Raw genomic sequence first — 23,050 nt, 5'->3', positions numbered from 1 at the left:
GTGGTGTTCTGTAGCCCTAACTTGTTTTTGATTTCTGATCCAGAAAGGTAATTGAGTTTTATCATCCTGGTAAGGGAAGTATGTTACTGGCAGGATCACCAGGGGAAAATAAAAACAATAGAAAGCTTGAAAGAAATAGAAACTAATGCAGCCACCACATGTAAGGGCTGTTAAGCTGCAATATATTACATGTTTGCTTTTGGGCTTAGATATGCTTTAAAATGGATTTTAAAAATGGCATTTAAACCCTCATAGTCATTTTTTTTTTCCAAAATGTTATTAATTTTTTTAATTCAGTGATCATTGTTTTTATTGTTTTAAAATATACTGGTGGGATGGCAATTGGAAGCATTTGAATGCTCCGCAACCATGAAAATGAGCGACTTGATATTTTTCTAATGTCTGTTTTTATCTCATTCAGCATAGGTATATAATTAGTGTTATACAGATTTTCCAATAAAGGGGTTAGATTTATCCCAAGATATTTTGTTTTTGCCCAAGTAAATGGGAATTCCCTTTGCAATGCCTGCTCTTCTTTTTTATTTAAGCCAATATTCAGGATTTCTGACTTCACTGGGTTTATCTTGAAATTTGACAATTCCCCATATCTCTTCAGCTCCTTAATAACATTTGGGAGGGTTATTCTGGGGTTGGTGATAAAAAAATAGGACATCATCTGCATATGCTGCAACTTTATGTTCCCCCTGTCCAATCTTCACTCGTATATAGTCACTAGTAATGATTCTAATGACAGGAGGAACAACAGGGGCGAGAGAGGGCAACCCTGTCTCGTCCTGTTGCACATCTCAAACTGGGGTGATAGATTACCGTTCACCCTTACCAATGCTGTTGGATTCCTATACAATGCTCTTATCCTTTGATAATCCTAGGGCCGATACCCAAGTCTTTTTGTTGTTTCGATGATCAACTCCCAGTCCACCCTGTCAAATGTTTTCTCGGCATCAATTGATAGCAGGAGGGCTGGGATATTAAGGTCTCTGATCTTGTGTAATAGCAGTAATGATCTAATCCCATTATCTTTTCCCCTCTCTTCCTGGAATAAATCCTGTCTGGTCTGCATGGATCCACTCTGTCAATAAATCTTTTAATCGGGTTGCTAATACTTTTGTATATAATTTTGTATCTGCATTTAACAATGCTATTGGCCTAAAACTAGAGCATAAGGTTGGATCTTTCCCATCTTTAAATACCGTATTTATCGGCGTATAACACGCACTTTTTCCTCCTAAAAATGGAGGAAAAAGTAGCTGTGCGTGTTATACGCCGATATAAAAAAAATGTCCAGAAAGCAGCGCCGAGAGGTAGAAGGGGGTGGGCGGCGCCGAGAGGTAGAAGGGGGCGGGCGGCGCCGAGGAGAAGGAAGGACGCGCTGTCATCGGAAGTCCCGCCTCCTATGCTGTCAATCATAGGCCAGGACTTCCGATAAGAGCGCGTCCTTCCTTCTCCTCGGCGCCGCCCGCCCCTTCTACCTCTCGGCGCTGCTTTCTGGAGATTTTTAAAAGTGATGTGTATAGGGGTGCTGGCGAGGCTGCAATTATGGGCACTGGCGAGGCTGCATGTATGGGCACTGGCGAAGGCTGCATGTATGGGCACTGGCGAAGGCTGCATGTATGGGCACTGGTGAAGGCTGCATGTATAGGCACTGGCGATGGCGAGGCTGCAATTATGGGCACTGGCGAGGCTGCAATTATGGGCACTAGCGAAGGCTGCATGTATGGGCGATGGCGAGGCTGCAATTATGGGCGCTGGCGAGGCTGCATGTATGGGCACTGGCGAGGCTGCATGTATGGGCATTGGCAAGGCTGCATGTATGGGTACTGCAGTGATGAGGCTGCATGTATGGGCACTGCACTGGCGAGGCTGCATTTAAGGACACTGTGCTGATGAGGCTTCATTTGTGGGCACTGGTAAGACTACATTTAATTTAAAAAAAATGTTCGGAGTTTAAAGCTTTTTATTTTAAATTTCAGCTTTTTTCCTGAAATTTCTGCCCTAAAATTTAGGTGCGTGTTATACGCCGATGCGTGTTATACGCCGATAAATACGGTAATACTATTATATGAGCCTGCAGTGATTCTACTCTCATCTCCCCCTTTAGTCCTATTTCATTCATATATATGCAGAGTTTTGGGAGTAATATTTCCTTAAACCTCCTATAATAATGGGTAGTATACCCATCCGGTCCTGGGCTTTTCCCAGACAAATAATTTTTTTTAGTAGTTATCTACTTCTGAGTAATTGGTGACTCTAGTATTGATAATTTATCAGCTGCTAACTTGGGTAATTTTGATTCCTTTATACATTGTTGTATATTTTGTTTTCTATACTGCTCTACTTCAGGAACTTCCTTTTGACGTAAGGTGTATAGATTATTATAATAGCTTTGAAATGCTTTGGCTATTTCTGTTGTTGAATGAACCATTCCCCCCTTATTATTTTTTTTTCTATGTATTTATTTGCCTTTTTACTCTTTACTAATCTTGCTAGGTATTTTCCTGGTTTATTTTCCCATATATATCTTTCCCTGGCTACTCTATTGAAGGTTCTATTGAAGCTTTGTCTAGTCTCTTCTTCCAGCAACTCCCTCAATTTATCTCTTCTTAATACTAGGGCTTTTTGTGTCCCATTCTTCATGTTGTTTTTATGTTTCTGTTCTAACTCATGTATCTCTGTTATCAATCTATTTATATTTGTAGTTCACTCTTTTTTTTTTTCTTGGAACCTATTGAGATTAATATTCCTCTGATTTATACTTTATGAGCCTCCCATATCATAGCTACGGAGATGTCTAGGGTTTCATCCTCAAGGAAATATTGTTCCAGTTCTTTTTCTACCCTTCTTCCCGCTTCCTCATCCTGCATCAATTGTTCATTTGTTCTCCAAATGTTTATTTTTCTTTGGGACTCTGGAAATTGTACTTCCATGACGATTGGGGCGGGGTCAGATATGGACATTGTCCCTATTGATGTACATACAACTGCTTCTATCAGCCTATGCTCTATCATTATATAATCTAACCTTGAATACACAGAGGGTGTGGGGGAGTAGAAGGAATAATCCCTCTCCCAGGATGTTGGATTCTCCAAGCATCTACCAGTCGACAATGGAAAAGCTTGTTTCTTACCCTCCTGAGTTGAAGTCCTCCCCTTGATGTAAAATCCAGAGTGGGATCAATGCAGAAATTAAAATCCCCTGCTAAAAACAAATTACCTTTTTAAAGGAGGCCAGCTTGTCTATTATTTTTCTTAAGTACCCTCTCGGGTTTTTATTTGGACAGTATATTTTTCCCAGGGTGCAATCCATACCTTGTTGTTATCCCTTCAGGAAAATATAGCGACTGTTTAGGTCGACCAATCTTTCCTCAAGAGAGAAGCTTACATCCTTGGCTAGACCAATTGCTACTCCCTTTGCTCTCATAATTGGTGAGTCACCATAGTACCATATCGGGTAGTACTTTGAATATATTTTCACATTTGTATCTTGTGTGATGTATGTCTCCTGTAGGAATACTATACTGGCAGAAGTACATCTAAGCTCTTCTAGTACTTAATGTCTCTTAGTTGGCGTATTTATTCCTCTAACATTATATGACAGTATTTTCAAAAAGTTAATGTCCTCTCTCCTTCCTTTCTCGCCTCCTGCAGTTTGTTTCCCCCCCTCCCCCACCCGGCCTAAGCTGATTGAAGGGATGGGGGCATCCTCTGCGTAGCCTCTGCAAGCGTGTAGAGCTGAGTTCAGTAGGCGTTCGACATTAACTGGAGCTACCGCAGAGTTGGCGCAACATTGTATTCCCTTTCCCCTCCCATTTAAACTCTCCCTACCCCTCCCCCCAATCACCCCCTCCCCTCTTCTGCCCTTGGCATGATGGTGATCTGATCATCTTATGGTCGTGAAGTAGTTGGAATGTTTACCCATTGGCACTCCCTACCATCTACTCCTTTGCCTTGGGGTGATTCTCTACTTGCCCGCTCATGAATTTCCTTCTCCCCGTCTTAGAAAACAAATGTCTGGGCCCAGCAAATTTCCCATCCAAATCACTCTGCAATTTTCCTATCCCCTCCTGCCCAACCCCCCACCCGCCCACTCCTGCTCAGCTTCACAAATCAGTTTCTTTTCTTTGAGGCTAACGGGCACTTTTCCACTTCCTTTTTCAAAATGCTCTGTTTCAACCTCATCAGACCAGCCTGGAATGTTTGGTATAGAAATGTCCAATTTTCCACAGAAGTCCCGTGTTTCCTCAGGAAATCTTAGTCTTGCTGTGCGACCCTCTCTTCTACTTATCAAACAGGCTGGGAAACCCCAGTTATACCGTATTCCTTGTTGTTGCATCGATTCCACTAATGGTTTCAACAGCTTCTTTCTACTTAACGTGGCCTGTGATAGGTCTGTGAAAATCTGTATGTTTGTACTTTGATAATTTATGGATGGTGTTCTTTTCAGACTCTCCCAAATCTGGGCCATAAGCTTTGGAATCTTATGATTACATCTCTGGGGGGTATCCACTGGGATGTTTTTTGGTCTTCTGAGCCGATGTACTCTCTCAATAATTATCTGGGCCGCTTCCCCTCTGCCTAACTGTCAGGGTCCAGACTGGTAGCAGGAGCAATGCAGGGAGTGGATCCTCTGTGTCAGTGAGGGAATGGCGTGGACCATACCGGAGGATCGGTTCTAAGTAGTTACTGGTTTTCACCAGAGCCCGCCGCAAGGCGGGATGGTCTTGCTGCGGCGGTAACTACCAGGTCGTGTCCTCCAGTAGCGGCTCAACCTCACTGACTGCTGAGACAGGCGTGGTACAAAAGGGACAGGCAGAGGAGTAGTCAGACGTAGTAAAGGTCAGGGCAGGCAGCAAAGGTTCAGAGGCAGTAATCGCTAGCAAAGGGTTCGGCAACAGGCAAGGGATACACAAATAACGCTTTCACTAAGGCAATAAGGCAACAAAGATTCGGCAAGGGCAGGAAGGGGCAGGTCACTTATATATGAAACAGGAAACAGGAAACAGGAAGGGAAGTTTGGACCAGGCACCAATTACTGGTGCACTGGTCCTTTAAATTTCAAACAGCCGGTGCGCGTGCACCCTATGGTGCAGGGACGCGCACGCCGGGAACCACGTGAGCGGGGAGCAGAGGAGGGAGCCGGAGCGGGCACAGGTGAGTGGATCTGGGACGAATGCCGCGAGCGCTCCGATCCAGGAGCAGGGACCGGAGCGCTCAGCGTTACACTAACAACGGGTAAAAGATTTTTACCATTTGTCGGGTGTGACGAGACCCTTGCTCGCTCGCTTCCGCTCTCCCGACACTCCTCTGTTTCTAGTGAGTTAGCTTGCAGATCGCAACGTTTGATGGTTCGGTCAACCAAGGATCCGGGATCCGAACTACAGCTATGTGCCATCCGGAATCCATTAGAACACACACCAGGCAGGCTGTATGTAAGTTCAAACAGAAAGACAATTTATTGGAAGAACACAGCACACTTTTATACAGAATTTGGAAGATCCTGCCCCCAACAACCGCCCTCCCATTGGTCAATTGCAAAGTACCTGCAGTTCCCATTCAGGTCCTCTCCAGCCATGCAAATGAGGACTTGAAAATGAGTCAGCAGGGATTGGTCCAGCTTGACCAAAAGGACTGTTATGTGCAATGAGACAGAAGCCCCAGGGGGCAATTAATGTACACAATAGCCAGACACAGAACAATGGTTCCCTAACGAGCCCCCAATACACATTACTCTGAGTGTCAATACATCCCTTAGCAGACAGCAGGTGAATTCATTAGCACACCCGACAATAGGTGAATGGAGAGCCACCTCAGACAGTCCGTCTCCTCATTGAACTTCCTGGAATGACCATATTAGGAGTTGTACTTCCTGGCCAGAGACCTCATGGCAAATGGGAACAAATGACCTTGCTGACAAATATGAAGCAATTCAAACCATCTGTCCTTAATTCCAGTGACGGTGAACACCGTCATATATCTTCCCCCGGGAAAACAGTCCAACAGCCACAGTGGGACCCCGAACGGGTCAACTCGAGGATGTTGGAAAAGTAGTCTTAAGGTTTTAGGTCTGTCTGTCGGGATAACCCCTCCGCATTCCCATGTATATTCCTGGTTGTTGGGGTGTGGGGCCTTTGTGTTATTGAGAAATCTACACGTATGTGTCTTCCATCAAGTTCCATTCCATTTGCACGTTCTTTTGCCTCCTTTGCGTCTTCAACATTTTCAAAGCAGACAAACGCGAAACCCCTGGAACGTCGAGACTGCCGATCATACACAATGGATACATCAGCCATTGGACCATATTTTGAAAATACTTCTCTTAGATCTCGCTCCGTTGTGTAAAGACTTAGGCCAAACACGCCCAAACAGCAGTTAGGATCAGGATTTGCCGGACTTACTCTACTTCCTATATGCCGCCTGTGGCTGTGACGTTTGGTGGTCCCGGCCATGGCGGCCTCTGGGGCATAAGAGGAAGTTAAATGGCCCAAATCGTTCCCCAAAAGTACTTCTGCGGGTAACTCGCGTAGTAATCCCACTCGCACATATCACTCTCCTGAGCTCCAATCCAAGAGGACTTGGGCGGTGGATAAACGTAGCACCTTGACCCCTGCTACCCTGACTGCAACAGTCTGGCCAGTCCGGGCTGACTGGGGAATCATGTGAGGCTGGATGAGGGTAATCGTAGCCCCGGAATCGCGGAGTCCCTGGGCCGGCTGCCCATTAACCCATACTGCCTGGCGATGGTGCTGCCGATTATCTCCGGCAGCAGCTTGGATAGGATCCGCTTCGAAAAGTTCGCCCCACTCTTCTTGAACATCTCGATGGTTGGGCTCATTCTGGAAGTAATGAGCCGCTGGTCTGGATGGATGATTAGTCTCTCGATACCTTGTGGATTGGCTAGGGCAATATCGTTGCAGATGACCAGTTCGGTTACAGGTATAGCACTTAGGTCCGGTAGGAAGGTTGGGTCGGGCTGGGGGTCTAGAGGCGGACCACTGAGGTACTGAAGTCGGCTTAGAGGCTGGTAAATTGGGCTGAGATAGTGGATAGCGCTCGTTTTCGCCTGACCTTCGAGAGTCCAGATATTCATCGGCCAGAGTAGCCGCTTGCTGTACCGTCTGTGGTTGTTTATCTCGCACCCAATCCCGTACTACCGGAGGGGTGTGGTTAAAGAACTGTTCTAATAGTACTAGCTGGGTGATGTCCTCTATGGTATGAGCGTGGCTTCCCTGGAACCAGCTCTTAAGGTTCCGCTGCAGACGATGTGCACACTCCACGTATGTTGTGTTGGTTTGTTTCAGGGATTCTCGAAAACTTAATCCGGCTGGCTTCGGGTGTAATGGCAAATCGGGCTAGCAAAGCTTATTTTACCCGGTCGTAGTCTTTAGCGTCTTCGTCCTCCAGGGCCCGATATGCATCTGCCGCTCTGCCAGTTAAATTACTCGCCAGTAAGACGACCCAATCTTGGGACAGTACTTCATGTATCTGGCATAGTCTCTTAGAGTCCTGCAGGAATGCGTCAATTTCCTCCTCTCCTTGCTTAAATAGTTTGAACGCCCGAAAGGGCAACTTACGGAAAGTCACTGCATCTTTAGGCGTTTTCTCAGATTGCCGTATTTCTGCCATTCTCTGCTCATGTTGCCGCTCTCGTTCCCTCTCTTGCCGTTCATCCTGCAGCTGGATGTCTTTAATGGCATTCTGTATGGCGGTCTTTGATGGGTTAGCACCATATAATGCCAACCGCTCTCGAACTCATTGCTGAAACACGTCTTCAACTGACCGGGGTCCTGGATCACCATCCCTCTTATCCATCTCGGATAGCTCACTGATCAGGGTGGCCTTGTTCTTTGTCCCACCGGTCCCTCCGCGGCTCTCAAGTAAGTCTTTCAGCATGGCTCTCCTGCATGCTGCATAGCTGGTCATTGACTGTGGTGGTTTGGAGTGTCCCGGTAACTGGAGAGCAAATCCCACCGCTGCCAACCAATGTGACGAGACCCTTGCTCGCTCGCTTCCACTCTCCCGACACTCCTCTGTTTCTAGTGAGTCAGCTTGCAGATCGCAACGTCTGATGGTTCGGTCAACCAAGGATCCGGGATCCAAACGACAGCTATGTGCCGTCCGGAATCCATTAGAACACACACCAGGCAGGCTGTATGTAAGTTCAAACAGGAAGACAATTTATTGGAAGAACACATGACACTTTTATACAGAATTTGGAAGATCCTGCCCCCAACAACCGCCATCCCATTGGTCAATTGCAAAGTACCTGCAGTTCCCATTCAGGTCCTCTCCAGCCATGCAAATGAGGACTTGAAAATGAGTCAGCAGGGATTGGTCCAGCTTGACCAGAAGGATTGTTATGTGCAATGAGACAGAAGCCCCAGGGGGCAATCAATGTACACAATAGCCAGACACAGAACAATGGTTCCCTAACGAGCCCCCAATACACATTACTCTGAGTGTCAATACATCCCATAGCAGACAGCAGGTGAATTCATTAGCACACCCGACAATAGGTGAATGGAGAGCCACCTCAGACAGTCCGTCTACTCATTGAACTTCCTGGAATGACCATATTAGGAGTTGTACTTCCTGGCCAGAGACCTCATGGCAAATGGGAACAAATGACCTTGCTGACAAATATGAAGCAATTCAAACCATCACCCATCTGTCCTTAATTCCAGTGACGGTGAACACCGTCACATCGGGTAAGTCCTCACTGTGCATCTGCTCTGGTAGTCCAAGAATTCTCAAATTCTTCCTCCTGTTCCCATTTTCCTGGTCCTCAATTATGGTCATTTATGCCCGAAAATGTTGCATGAATTGCAGTATTAGGTTACAATAGCCTTTCAGAAAGAGAGAGGGTTACCACATTATAGGCAGAGTCGGCGGGGGGGGGGGGGGGAGAATGGCTATCAACCAGATTAATTCCTTTAAAGTCCTCCTGCTCGCTAGTTCTTCCCCACTTGATGCTTCTCCAATTGCATATAGTGGCTGATTAAGGGCTAATTGCTTCTCCTTCTCTTTTGGAGGGATCTGTCTCAGTTTTTGTGCCTCTAACTCATGGCGCTGCTATTCCTTAACAAATGTCTGCGGTGAACAGGAGTGTGTCAAGTGGCTTAGCTCTTGCCTCCTCTCCCTTGCGATATATGCCTGGGGTTCCCGCCTGTGTTATCTCCCACAGCCCAGCTCGCTGTGAGAACCCCGGCCAACACCAGGGCTAGTCAGCGATGCAATAGACAGGGTACCGGGCTGGGTCAGGGATCCCTCCCTCACAGGCTTTAAAGGCTGCTTGACGCTACCCAGACCAGTGACTTTCACTGACAGAGCCGCACCAGGTCCCCGCGCTCCAGGCTCCATCCCGCGGTGGTACGATACACATAACCAGCGAGACATACAGGGAAAGAGCGGCTGTCGGACGATCTGGCTGAGGGACTGGGAATGGAGAGCAGGCGGTGGTGGGGCGAGGTGACTAGGGCACGAGGCTCCGTCACCTCATGGTGGATAGCACCGCTCCTGTTCCCGGCATGCACGTACACACCATGTAGGCTCTTCCCCCTCCAAAGATGAGCCAGAGAGACTTTAGTCATAATGTGGCTTCTTTTTTAGGGAAAATTATATTTGGCAAAATAACTGTATACAAATCAACAAACATACAGTACATGTTTACTTTTACATAGTTACATAGTTAGTCAGGTTAAAAAAAAACACAAGTCCATCTAGCTCAACCAAAAAAAAAAAAAACAAAAAAGAAAACACAACCATAAAATCTTGTATACACAATCCTATACCCATAGTTTATCCAGAGGAAGGCGAAAAACCCCAGCAAAGCATGATCCAATTTGCTACAGCAGGGGAAATTATTCCTTCCTGATCCCCTGAGAGGCGATGGGATTTTTCCTGGATCAACTTTTCATATAAATGTTAGTACCCAGTTATATTATGTACACCTAGGAAAGAATCAAGGCCTTTTTAAAAGCAATCTACTGAGCTGGCCAGAACCACCTCTGGAGAAAGTCTATTTCACAATTTACTGTAAAGAAACCTTTCCATTTTTGGAGATGAAATCTCTTTTCCTCTAGATGTAAAGAGTTCTCCCTTGTCCTCTGTGATGACTGACCTTAAAGTGAATAACTTAACACCAAGTTCACCATATTGACCCCTTATGTATTTATGCATGTTGATCATATCCCCCCTTAATATCCTCTTCTCAAGAGAGAATAAATTCAGTTCATCTAATTGTTCCTCATAGCTGAGCTCCACCATGCCTCTTATCAATTTATTATTTACTGACATTAATATCAGTGAATATTTTTAAGCACATTGGGCAATGTATTTTTTAATTTGGACCTGATTATATTATGTGTCCAGTCTAGATGTAAATGGTGCTTAGCTGATTTCTTCTTTAAGAAGCAAAGGACAATGAAAGGAGCTAAGGTTGAAACAGAATTATTACCAATGTAAGAAGCTTGCCATTCCAGAGTAATTACTTTCTGATATAGTGGCAATGTCTGAGATCACTTCCCATTCCTTGTTGCCAGAGGGTTCCCCATAGCCGCACATGATTAAAGTCAGAGTCTTGCAATAACTGTATGACCACTTTTTGATCTTTGCTAAATTGCTTATTGGCTCTCTACTGTATCAGATTCAAACGTCAGCAACTGTAATAATAAGGTACATCAGCAGAAAAATGAACAAAGCGTAACAAAGTCATTGTGACACGCATGATAACATTAATGCTGGTACAGAAATAGTAAATGGAACACAAAACTTACATGTTGCATTAGTCCCTCAAATGCAATCAACCCAAAGCTAAAGGTTTAGTCCACCCAAAACAGACATGATCGTTTTATGTACATGGTGTCAGGCTGCTAAACTCTCTGCATTTTTCTACAGTACCTCTGAATTCTTATACTGTATCTCCTTAAGGTTCCAGTAGGATCTCTCCACTTGAGCCCCCGGCTCTGTCTATATGCTGCTTATTCATTTTACTATAAGAAAATCCAGCAGCAGTACTGAGATTCCTACATGTTGGTAACATCGGCTGAATTGAGAACGACAGCAGAAGGGATAGATGTATAACTTCCACCTACCAAGGCCAACTATCTTGTGCCCACTAGACCAACTATTTTCAATCCTTTATTTTGAAGATTCAAATGCAGCATTTACAGGTGACCTTACTAACATTGCATCCATCCGTTGAGCAACAAATGACTTTGTATGTCTGATTGCTATAGGTGTGCTATGCACCAATCAGTGACCACTAGCAAGTAATTTTTCATTGCTCAACAGCTGTCTGCAGGAAAGGCCTAACTGGTGACTAGGCAAAGCACCTTTTGCCATCACCAGCTATATGAATCCCTACACGGGCTATGTGCAATATGAAGTTAACTATAATTATGGATATTAATGGACATATGTGTTGCACATACACCATCATGTCTGGACGCTATCAGTAAATCAATTGTCTGGTTTTTTTTTATCTTTTCCATAGAATTTTATTAAGTATTTGAAAAACAAAGAACAGTCATATAAAACATATGAATCCATCCATAACAAGAACGTAACATGACGTCTTACAAACATAATAAACCATTGTGGGACATAAGCATTGCCCAGAAACAAAATTAGTGGGTTTGCATGGTCAAATCTGTAAATAGTAGTACAATGAAAAGACAGCAACACCTCATCTGTATAGTGCCTTGCTTCCAGTGAACCCCCACACTCTGTAGGGGTAGATCCGAGGCAAAATGTCGGGAGGGAATGGGGGGCTCGAGAACGAGTATATCAAAGTGCAGAGGAAGAAGGACCTGGCAGTGGTAATTGGATAGCGTGAGGTGGCTGGAGAAATTGCTCTTGGCGAATGGGTGAGGATGAACATCGTAAGAAGGGGAAGGTTAAGGGTGAGAGGAGAAAAAAGAAAAAAAAAAGGGGAGGGTGAGGGGGTGTGGAGAGTGCCTCGGCAGAGCCCTGCTGAAGGAGGTATACGTGTTTGATGATGGGAGAGAGTCCGGTCAGGCGACTGCCCCAACTCCTCTAGAGCGTAGAAAAGAAAGTGGAAGGCGAGTGCAGGGTCATGTTCTTATGTCCTAGCATAAAAGGGGTAGATGGTGGGCGCAAGGTGTGGGAACCCAGGGCGGAGAAGCAGGGCGGGCCCAGGCAGGGGGGGCATAGCCTCCAACAAACCCTACCATAGACCCTGGACCACCCCTCCACCCCAGATACCACATCGAGAAGGAGAGGGTATAGTAGCACACGACTTTGGAGACAGAGAGTACACGCGACACAATCAAGGGATCAAAGTCAATCAGGAAAGCCTACGGAGGTTTCGTTTGCATAACTGGGATATAGTCAGGTGTAAAGGAGGCTAAAGGAAAGTAGTAATTTAAGACTATTTTAATATATATACTGTTCCTCTATATAAAAAAAAAAAAAAATTACATAAAAAGGAAATTAAATTTTAATTAGGCAAGCTAGGCAAAATATTTGAAGCAACCTGCCCTTGACCTTTCACAGATGATTTGGTGCTGTAGGCAGAGAACATAATGAGAAGAGAATTCCAATGTCATCTGTGTACAATCAGTTTTGAACAGCAAAATGTCATGCTGATGATAGTGAGAACATTGAACATTAACTGCAAATCTCATAACTGTCATGGATTCTTTGTTAAAAAAAAATGAACAGCTTTTTAAATTTGGTTTTTACAAATACATAATTTCACTAGAGTACCAGGTACAAACAGGGAGACCTCATGGGAAACGCATGAAAACAAATTTCTTGAAAAAGTATTTAGGACTTCTGGGTACATACTACTTTTACAAGGCAGTCCAGTAAGAGAATGCCCTACACACTTACCTAGCAGCAAACCTTGAAAAAAATATAAAAAATGCCTTACACCCTGACGTGCTCACCTCAACCTGTACCTGTGCTGCTGTAATAGCTTCAATAAAAAAAAAGTTGCACATAAAATTAAACTGCCTATATATCTCTGGATCTATTGATCTGGACGAGTTATAGTAAGACATGTTGTATTCACTGAAGGTAATGGCTACATTTTTTTTTTTTTGTTTTATCAGGTATTAAATCCTCAGAATGTTTTAGCTTAGCACAATGAAATAAACATTCCCCAGTAAACCACTTGAAGACCAGGCCTTTTCTGGCACTGTTTATTTACAGGTTTAAATTAGTATTTTGTGCTAGAAAATTACTTATAACCCCCAAACAGGGAACAAAATGGCGATTGTTGCATTTTTTTATGTCACACAGTATTTGTGCAGTGTTGATTTTTTTTTTTTTTTTGAAAAAAATAAATTTTATTGAATTAAAAAAAAAACACAATATATACCCCAAATTTTTTTTGTATAATATGAAAGCTGCTGTTACATTGAGTAAATAGATACTGTACCTAGCATATCACGCTTTAAAATTGTGCACGCTCGTGGAATAGCGACAAATTACAGTACCTAAAAATCTCCATAGTCAATGCTTTAAACGCCTTTAAGTTAACTGTTTAGAGTTACAGAGGAAGTCTAGTGCTAGAATTGCTGCTCTCACTCTAATATTTGCAGCAATACCTCACATGTGTGCTGTGAACACCGTTTATATATGTGTGCCCGATTTACGTTTTTTCTTATTTATTTTATTTTATTTTATTTTTTATTTTTACACTGTTCCTTTTTTATCACTTTTATTCTTATTTAAGGAATGTTAACATCACTTGTAATAGAAGAAAGGATGACAGGTCCTCTTTATAGAGACATCTGGGGAAAAAAAATACCCCAAATCTCTCATTTACTTTTAAAAGCAAAAGATATAAACAAAATCTTTACCTTTTGCTTTAACAAAAATTGTTTATTTCCACCCTAGACCAGATGTGACATCAGGATGCCGCTCCTTTCCTCCAAGGCCATAGCGGCGATCAAAGACTTGTTCTAGCCTTTTATCATCTCTGTGACCAGCCAGTCGCAACATCGCATCAGTTCTCAGGCGAGCGATAAAAAACGGTAAGCCTGAGAGGCAAGCGGTGGGAGGGGGGGACTTCCGAAAGCATTCCAGCGGCTCATGAGCCGCTTGAAACACTTTCAAGAGAAAGCCAGCTGCCAGCTGAAAATACAATACCAGGGTTATGGCTAATATTTTCAACCATAATCCTAGTAAACCACTTGCACACCGCAACATATACATACGTATTGTGGTCAGCAAGTGGTTAAACAGTTACAGCTTTAATGCTGTTGGCTCCTTCTATCGTTGTGCCGCTTCCCCGAATTTCCAATCTTCATAAGAAAGAGTTAACAATGGACAATGTAGTCTAGAGTAATTTTGTTAGCTTGGAGAAGGGAAGGGGGAGGTTGAAAGAGGTGCAGTAGAAAGCCTTGCCCTCCTAGGCTAGGGAGCTGTGTGTTTCTTTTGATGCTCACAGTGTAGGGAGACACAGCTACATGCAAGGGTGAGAGGAGGGAACTGTTACTGTGTTGGTCGCTATTGGGGAGATTTATTTTCTCACTTAGAGCGTAACTTCACTTTTGTTGAGAAAAAAACATCCCCCTCTGAGTGATCTATGTACATTACAAGGATTTTAACACACTTTGTTGCAGATTACTACCTTTTGTTATTCTGAAGAAATCACTGCTTGTTCCTCTGTGTCCCTGTGCTAAGTGAGTCTAATGGGAGTGGTTTTATCATTTATCATTATCAGTCAGCTGTACTCTAATGAGGAAGGCTGCTGAGCCTGCATACCTTAGACCTGTTCCTATAGGGAGCATCTCGCCAAAAATGACATTGTCGTTGCAGGGGATGCCTAAAATCTGAACTGAATCTTAGTGCAGACTTCTGGGAAAATTGGTGAGCAAAAGCAGGAAATTATGTTTCTGGGGTGTGTTTAGTACACATTCTGTGTACAGAACACATCCAGGTAGCCATATTGCATTGCATTTTCAGAAAATTACAGTGCTGCAGATCAAAAAGGAAAGGTATTTTTTAATAACATTCAATTACAATATGACTTGTGTTGCATTTGTAAACACTATATTATTTTTTCTTTATTTGTTATTTTTTTCCCCACGAAAGTGGAGTTACCCATTAAATTTCTCCAATAGGGACAAAGGTGGCTATAAGAATCTGACAAGAAGACTTAAACACAGGAGTTTGGGATCCCTTCATACGCTAGTATGCTTAATGTAAATTTAAAAAGCACACTTAGAAGTAGGTTATTGTAAATCAGCATCGGCAGCCTGTAAAGGGTTACACCACTGGTGCATCAGAGGACTAAGTGGAAATCCCAATGCCGGCAATGAATGGCCCTCCTCTGGATGACAGATGGTTTAATCACTGGGAGCGGCGTGTACCGCCACTTTTAGTCTTCGTGTCTGCACACTCTACGTACAATAAAGGGGGGGTTACGTGTTTTGAGGGTGTTCCCTCTTTGTCAAACCAGCCTACCTAGGTGACTGATCTCAAATGGGCTAAAATCACACCACATTGACTTTCATAGGAATGTGGACCAGTGTGTGAACAGGCCCTAAAGAAATAGGTTATAAGTTTGTCAGCTCAGGATATGATGATAAAAAGGTCTGATGGTCCCAAACTGTTAGAGAGAACAGAGAAGTCAAACTGAACACAATCAGAAATGTTGATGGCAAAAGGGTCAGATTAAAATCCTATGTCTTTGGTGAGCAGCCTGAGACAATGACACATTTTATGAAAAACCCCCAATGTAACAGAGTTCAGATTAGGAAACAAAACAGAGAAATCTAGATAAAAAAGTAAAGCCATTAAAAATCTCAAACAGTCTAGGTTAAAAGCAGAGGAGGATGTCCTAAAACTGCCTCATTGTAAACAGTCTGGCAAAGCGGTTTTAACGCAATACACTGATTTTTTAACTACCCAAGTCCAATTCTGATTCGAATTCTATAATTCCAACTATAATAATATTACATTTATAAAGCATGATTACACCGATGTAAAATAAAATAACAGTCAATAAGAAACCAAACATTCCTATATTACAATTAGCAAAAAGCAGATGGGACATTATTATATCTCTTAAGCTCATGTGCATCAGATTTATATCAAATTTGGTCTCTATCAAATCATAATTTAATTAAAACATGTCAACATCCCTTCAGCACGCCTCTCAAAACCTCTGACTAAATGTCTGTAAATGTTATTTTCAAACACTATAAAGGTTGGGTGCATTTGTAGCTTGAGAAACTATGAAGGTCATTCATGAGGACCAGTGACTCTGATACTGTATATCAGACAGAACCTGCAAGGGATTTTTTTAATCTCTTCTATTTTCTTGCTGCTAATTATCTGTTTTCTAATATCTTTTCTGTAAATGAAAAAATATTTTCTGGCTACCACATTTTTAAACTCATTACATGAGTAATCTGGGTGTGGCAGGGAAATATCATAGACAGGAGTTTGTACCTTGAATAACACATCAAAAATGACAGCCCTATATTCTCTAGATGTGAACCATAGCTACTTATATGCCAACAACCAGAAAAGTAAGCATTTTCAAATCTCCCTATGGAAGATAAACCGTCAAAGGAAAAAAAAAAGATTTACCTTTGCAGTTAATCACGCTCCCCACTGCAAGGGTTACAGTGGAATTCCAGAATCTAACTAACTACACCTAAAGCAACTCCCATCCCCTTTCTGACTCCTATTCTAACTACCATGTAGAAGTGTGTGTATAATACCTACCCATTCTCTGAGTGCTTCAGTCTGGTCTTGTGAACAGCTCCCAGAGGCAGCTTTAGGGGATAGGAGGGACAGCCGACAACAGATGCCTCATAGTAAGCCTTTGGGTGATGTCCCTGCTGAGGCATTTAAGCCATTGTCAGCAATCTCTTCTTTCCCCAGAAGCAGGCAGGTGGGGAGATCAAATGACCGGACCAGAGCACCCTCAGAATAGGTAAGTATAAGCATCTTCCTTTTACAAAGTAGTTACAATAGGAGTTAGAACGGGGGTTGGAGCTATTGTAGGCTTAGTTAGTTGAAGCTTTGAATTCCACTGCTTATTTTGCCTAAGGGATGATGAATCAGGGGAAATGCTGTTTTTACCCTGTTTCTCTCTGCTTTAGCAGCCATTGCTTTCCTCCACTGACCAATGCTTTGGATTGTGGACAGGTTCTTGGTGTCCTACTGTATAATTCGGGACTGATGGCCCTGCATTTTATGGGAAGTCATCAGAAATCTGCAATAGGTCATACAAATAAGAGGAAGAGCGAGGAATAAGGTAATTATATACCCTATTTAATCATCCCCTAGGCAAAACAAACAGTTGACAATGGCAGTGAGGAGGGGGACCCACTGCCAAGGCAATTATTTTCTTTCCCTTGAGAGCAGCTTTAAATACTATAGTTCAAATATGGAGGTGCAAATTAAAATGTGAAAGACTTAGTAAAATGTATGATCAGGAAAATAACAGTGCTAGCTTAGCAGTAAGTACCCCTGGTAATGATTTAAAGAGGTAAGCAGCTTTGATAACACAGAATTTATATCAGCACAGCCATTACCTCTTAAAGCAGCAGAATAATCCTCCATGTCCTTCCATAGGATAATTACAGAGATGTGCCTGAAATACAGGACTGCGTGGGGCTCCCAACTGCTAATGACATTTTTAAATGCCAAGTATTTTATAAAAAGTGACTATAAAGTCAACCGTATTTTGTATTTGCTTTTGTGTAAGGCAGTGGAGTCAGAAATGATTAGAATGTAGCTGCGAAAAAGACAATGTTAGGCTATACTCTTCTGACACCAACAATACGCTGGTTGACAATAAGACACAATAATTATTTAATGACTAGAATGCCATTGTCATCATCACACGTAAGCCACAGGAATGTCAATCAGAAAGAATGGGCTGGGTTAATAAGACACTCATTGTAGATTTTACACAAGATATCACACAGAAAAAATGGAAGATTTAAAGTGTAGGTAAAATAATCTTTTGTAAATAATCTGGAAGGATTCAAATTTCTGTCAGGTCTTTAATGATCTCAGTGTCCCCAATGGGTTAATTCAACTTTACCATTGGTCCCAATGACCATTGTCTCTGATACAGAAATTGATGGGAAATCCAAAAAACTTCCAAAAGTGACACCGGTTCTGGTTACAGCCGTACAAGAAGCCACAGTCCTTATTCCTAGAATGAGCTCTTAACCACTTGCCGACCGCCGCAAGTACACATACTGCGGCGGTCAGCCCCGGCCAGGCAAAGTGACCTATGGGTACGTCACTAGCCTGTGAGCCAATAGCGGGCGGCTCGTTCCCTAACAAGTCCGTGCTTGTGACCAGCGGACACGATGTCCGCTGGTCACTCGGGATCGTCTGCCGTGAAGGGAGAAAGGCAGGCAGCTAATGTAAACAAAGCCGCCTGCCATTCTTCCCTGTGAAACAGCAGTGATCTAACGGTCCTGCTATGTAGGACCGTTGATCTCTGCTGTTACATGTAAAGCCACATCCCTGCACAGTTAGAAACAAGCCCCTATGGACACACTTAACCCCTCCTTCCCAATAAAGTTAACCCCTTCCCTGCCAGTGTCATTTTTACAGTAACAGTGCATATGTATAGCACTGATTACTGTAGTAATGTCACTGGTACCCCCAAAAGTGTCAAAAATGTCAGTCAAGGGTCCGATCTGTCCACTGCAATGTCGCAGTCCCTCAAAAAAAATCGCAGATCGCCACCATTACTCGTTAAAAAACAACAACAAAAATGACAAAATTCTTTCCCTTAGTTAGTAAACGCAATAACTTTTGCGCAAACCAATCAAAATACGCTTTTTGTGATTTTTTTTTTTACCAAACATAAGTAGCAGAAAACAAATTGGCCAAAAATGCTAAAACATTTTGATTTTTAAATTTTTTGGGGGGGAATTTCATATAAAAAAATTTAAAAAATATTGTTATTTTTGCAAAATTGTCGCTATTTTTTGTTTATAGCGCATGATCAAAAAATTGCACAGGTGATCAAATACCACCAAAAGAAAGCTCTATTTGTGGGAAAAAAAGGACGTCAAATTCGTTTAGGATCAGCGTCGCACGACCGCGCAATTGTCCGTTAAAGTCAGGCAGTGCCGAATCGCAAAGTAGGGCCTGGTCAGGAAGGGGGTAAAATCTTCCGGGGCTTAAGTGGTTAAGGTACTGGGTGCTGTAGCCACCGTGGAACTTCTACGATATGTAGATATTCACCAGCATACCGAGGATCATCTATTTTGTCCAAGCAGTTTTTATTCAAGAAAGATCACAACACAAAATGGTGTAGTGCAACGTTTTGGAGCCACACAGGACTCCTTCATCAGGCATGTGAATCATCATGGACCTAATTAATGATCCTTGGTGTGCTGGCGAATATCTACATATAGCTGTATAGGAGGGGATCTCATTTTAGTAGGTCATCTCTTACTTTTTGTTGCATATCTGGGACAGGAGGTGAAGGAAAATCTCCCTGCTCGGGCACACTTAGCAAAAATAAGAAAGTGGTCCTAATTATTCACTGCCCCACCTAGAATGGTTTTGTATGCCAGGTGAATTTATAAGAAATTATTAAGCTCTACATAGTCTTGTAAACATCTAATTTAAGGGTTAATTCAGAGGTATGCTAAATGACCAGTAAGATGGCTACCAAGTTATCCTCACAGTGCAGAAAATAATTCCTACTGAACGTATAAGGTAGACTGATTGAGAATAGCAATTTCACAGATGGTTGTGGAGGTGAGTGCAATGAGCATCATTGCAACCCCTCCAGTTTGCAGAAGGGGTATGGTTTCCCAGCATAGTGATTTGGGCACATTTATGAACTGCTGTATGACATTTTAGATATGATTTCCTACAACAGTCAGGGACTGACTGGCACATCTAAGAATACAGGCATCCGGGTAAAGCTGTCCACATAGACCATCCTCCGCACCGCTATCACTTCCATGCTGCGCTACACAAGCGCTTCAAGCCTTGCTTTCAGATCGCTCTACTACAGGGTAATCTTTCCGGTCACTATTGCAGACTGATGGTGGTGAGAGCTGGCGGGGAGGAGGACGGGCTATGTGGACAGTTTTACCTAGGATGCCTGCATACCTAGACGTTCCTCTTTTAATCATCAACCATGTGAGTTGCTAAATGTTGTACCTTCATTAAATGTAATCATATTGCTACACTTGGAGGCGCCTCTCTTCTCTTTTATACATTGTAGCTTCTGCTGGATTTTGCTTCTAATGCCCTTGTGGAGGCTGCCATTTGTGGATGGACATTTTATGGTTACACAACCTATCACATTGCTATATTCCTTTTTTGTGGACTATAAACTGAAGGACCTATGAATAAATGGTTGTGGAACGAATCATCTGAATTTCCATGATTTCTTATGGGGAAATTTGCTTTGATATAAGAGTGCTTTGGATTACAAGCATGTTTCTGGAACGAATTATGCTGGCAATCCAAGGTTTTACTGTATATATATTTACACAATATAGACTTTGAACATTGCTGAATTTTATGTGTAATGCTAAAATCCTGGATATTGCACTGTTCCAAGTGCTACAATCATTTCTGAGGTTGTAGATCAAGAGCTCTGACTTTCTCGATTTCACTGTTTGAATGTACAATTAATTTCTGACAGTGACTCGGAAACAGAGAAGATGGAATTTTGGGCCTGGAAGGAAAACACAACAAACTGGACTGTACATTGTACAATTTCCACATAACCTGGTACTTGGATAACAAAATGACTTTAAGTTAAAACCCTACAATAATAATATAGATAAATTAACCTAAGCAGAATATGTGCTAGCACAAAAAAAGTCAGCGTGCAACTATCCTTTAAAGCAGAGTCATCTTCATATTTTAAACTTTTCGCCCCTGCATTCATGACTACTGCACAATTTAGTATTGGGCACTTTTTTTTTTCCGATCAATATATGTACCTTAAATTGCCAGGCAATGCTCCGCTTCTGCCACGGCGAGGTACATCATTTCTGGCCGGTGGCCTTGCATTGGCTCCTGGGATATGAGTTTCATCAATTCCAGGAGCCAATGGGCACCCTCTGCCTGCAGCATCACGGTATTCATGCACTGCGCTTTCTACAATTTGCGCATACTCAAGAGGCGTATCCTCGTTGCTTCGAGTGAGCTTCAGATGCCCTCACTCAAGATCTGAGCGGGCTCACAGGGAAGACCAAAGTCCATTTATTTTTACCAGAAAAAGACTACTAAAACATACATTTATTACTCATATGGATTTATACATGTGTAGCTGCAACTAAAAACAGCTGGAACTCGGCTTTAAGTACATAACTGACATTACAGTACATTTAAGTATGAAAGCGCCATGCACTAATATAGTTTCTGACTTATTATAGTTTCTGACTTAATGGCTAAGTAGCTGACAGCTGCGTCATCCTTTAATAAATCTTCCTTCAGCAAAAATATTTTGAAGCATGGAGTATGAAATGATCAATGGATTAAAGAAATGTATAAAATCAAATCAACCAAATAAAAGCTTTCTAATGGCATGCTGTCATCATCGGGATAAAAGGAGAGTTTGCCAACGAAGCTTAGGATATCATTATCACTGCATAACATAAGTCATTTTCTTCAATGTCATGACTACTTACCATAAAGGGAAAACACCAAGTCTAGCAATTACGAACACCAGAGCAAACACGACAAATAGGAGGTCACACAGTTTTTGACATTTGGAGTAATTTGCCATTTTTGCTGCCTGGAATAGAAAAAAAAACAGACGTTACTGCAAACTGACTGACAGCTCCAGCCTGTTATTAACAACTGGTGATTTTTTTTATTCTCACACTGTAAATTGTTTTTGTAGAAGAAAATTAAAGCAGACGCTCCAGCCTTGAGACATTGCCTAGATACTGTTTGACTTTTGTTCAGAGTAGGATTACGGGATCAAGGAGAAATTTATTAAAGTGCCAGGAATGTCTGAAAGCCAAAATGATAGTGGCTTGTTTATTGTGTTTTCACTTAGAATATGACAAGGTAATACATTTCATGACTTATCTTCTCTATCACTATATACGTAGATATAACTGCTATAGATATATTATGAGGCACTGGCTGGCAGGATTGTGGGCAGCGTATATGTGTTGCCTAGGTTTCTTGCATACACATGGTAAAGGGCTCCAGAGTTTGTGTCTGATAAGGACAAAACAAATTCGCTATCTTCTCAGAATTTAAATACATTTTGGTCTGGGTCCCGGAGCCCAGAGTCTTTGTAAAGCTTTGGAAAGGAAAGGCCCCATTCCTAGTTTCTCATCTTACCAGTAGCCACACATGCTCAGGATGAAGAGGCTGACTGCTGACAGAACATTAAAAAGGTAAAAGAGTTTCCTGTTTGCAGGGCTGCTGTTAGAAATCACAGGGCACCATACAACCTACCTCACAGCCCCCCCCCCCGCCCCCCTTTCTCAGAACATATCAATTAATATTTTTTTCCCTAAAATTCCACAGCTGCAATGCTATACTTCGCAGCCGTGGCAGAAATTAAACCCCCATCAAACCCATTTAAGTGAATACCACTGTGCTGTTACACATGTTGTGAGAATTTAAATAGTTAACTTTCATAAGCCATTGTTATTTGACTTCTATATATTTGGTTATTATACTGCCATCTTGTGGTTATTTCGGTTTTTGCACCTGCCTTTCTGCATTTCCTTTCTGTGTTCCCTCCGGTCCCCTCCCATTTTGCGATGTACTTCCTTTTCCTGTTCCTTCATTATGCTTGGGATAAGAGGTGGCCACAGCTGTCTAGGCCTTATGCAATCTGCTCGCATCCGGGCACACATTACCATGTTTTGACCTGCAAATACCGTCTTTCTTTCATCTGCCACATTTTGTTGTCTGCTTTACCTACTGCTTGCAATAAAGACCCACTCTGATGAAACTGTGTTTGGTGAGTTCAGCTATCTGATAACAGCTGTCTGCGGTAATTATATCTGCTTTTACAGGCTAGGCATAGAGGTCTCAGCAAGGGATAAGTCATTAACCACTTAAGCCCCGGAGGATTTGGCTGC

At 42.6% G+C, this 23,050-nt stretch overlaps 1 protein-coding gene across 2 annotated transcripts in view; it reads right to left on the bottom strand.

Moving 5' to 3' along the window:
• CERS6 (ceramide synthase 6) overlaps positions 1-23,050 on the bottom strand; it is a 320,898-nt gene that overhangs the window by 32,249 nt on the left and 265,599 nt on the right. For both annotated transcript variants that reach the window (XM_082260318.1, XM_082260317.1), the window contains exon 8: positions 21,632-21,738. In XM_082260318.1, coding sequence (XP_082116444.1) covers positions 21,632-21,738 — 107 coding nt within the window. The remainder of the gene's footprint in view (positions 1-21,631; positions 21,739-23,050) is intronic.

The sequence above is a fragment of the Pelophylax lessonae genome, assembly GCF_965119305.1.
Source record: "Pelophylax lessonae genome assembly, chromosome: 6".
Lineage (NCBI taxonomy): Eukaryota > Metazoa > Chordata > Amphibia > Anura > Ranidae > Pelophylax > Pelophylax lessonae.
The sequence above is the reverse complement of the archived record's forward strand: the minus strand, read 5'-3'. Positions and strand labels throughout refer to the sequence as shown.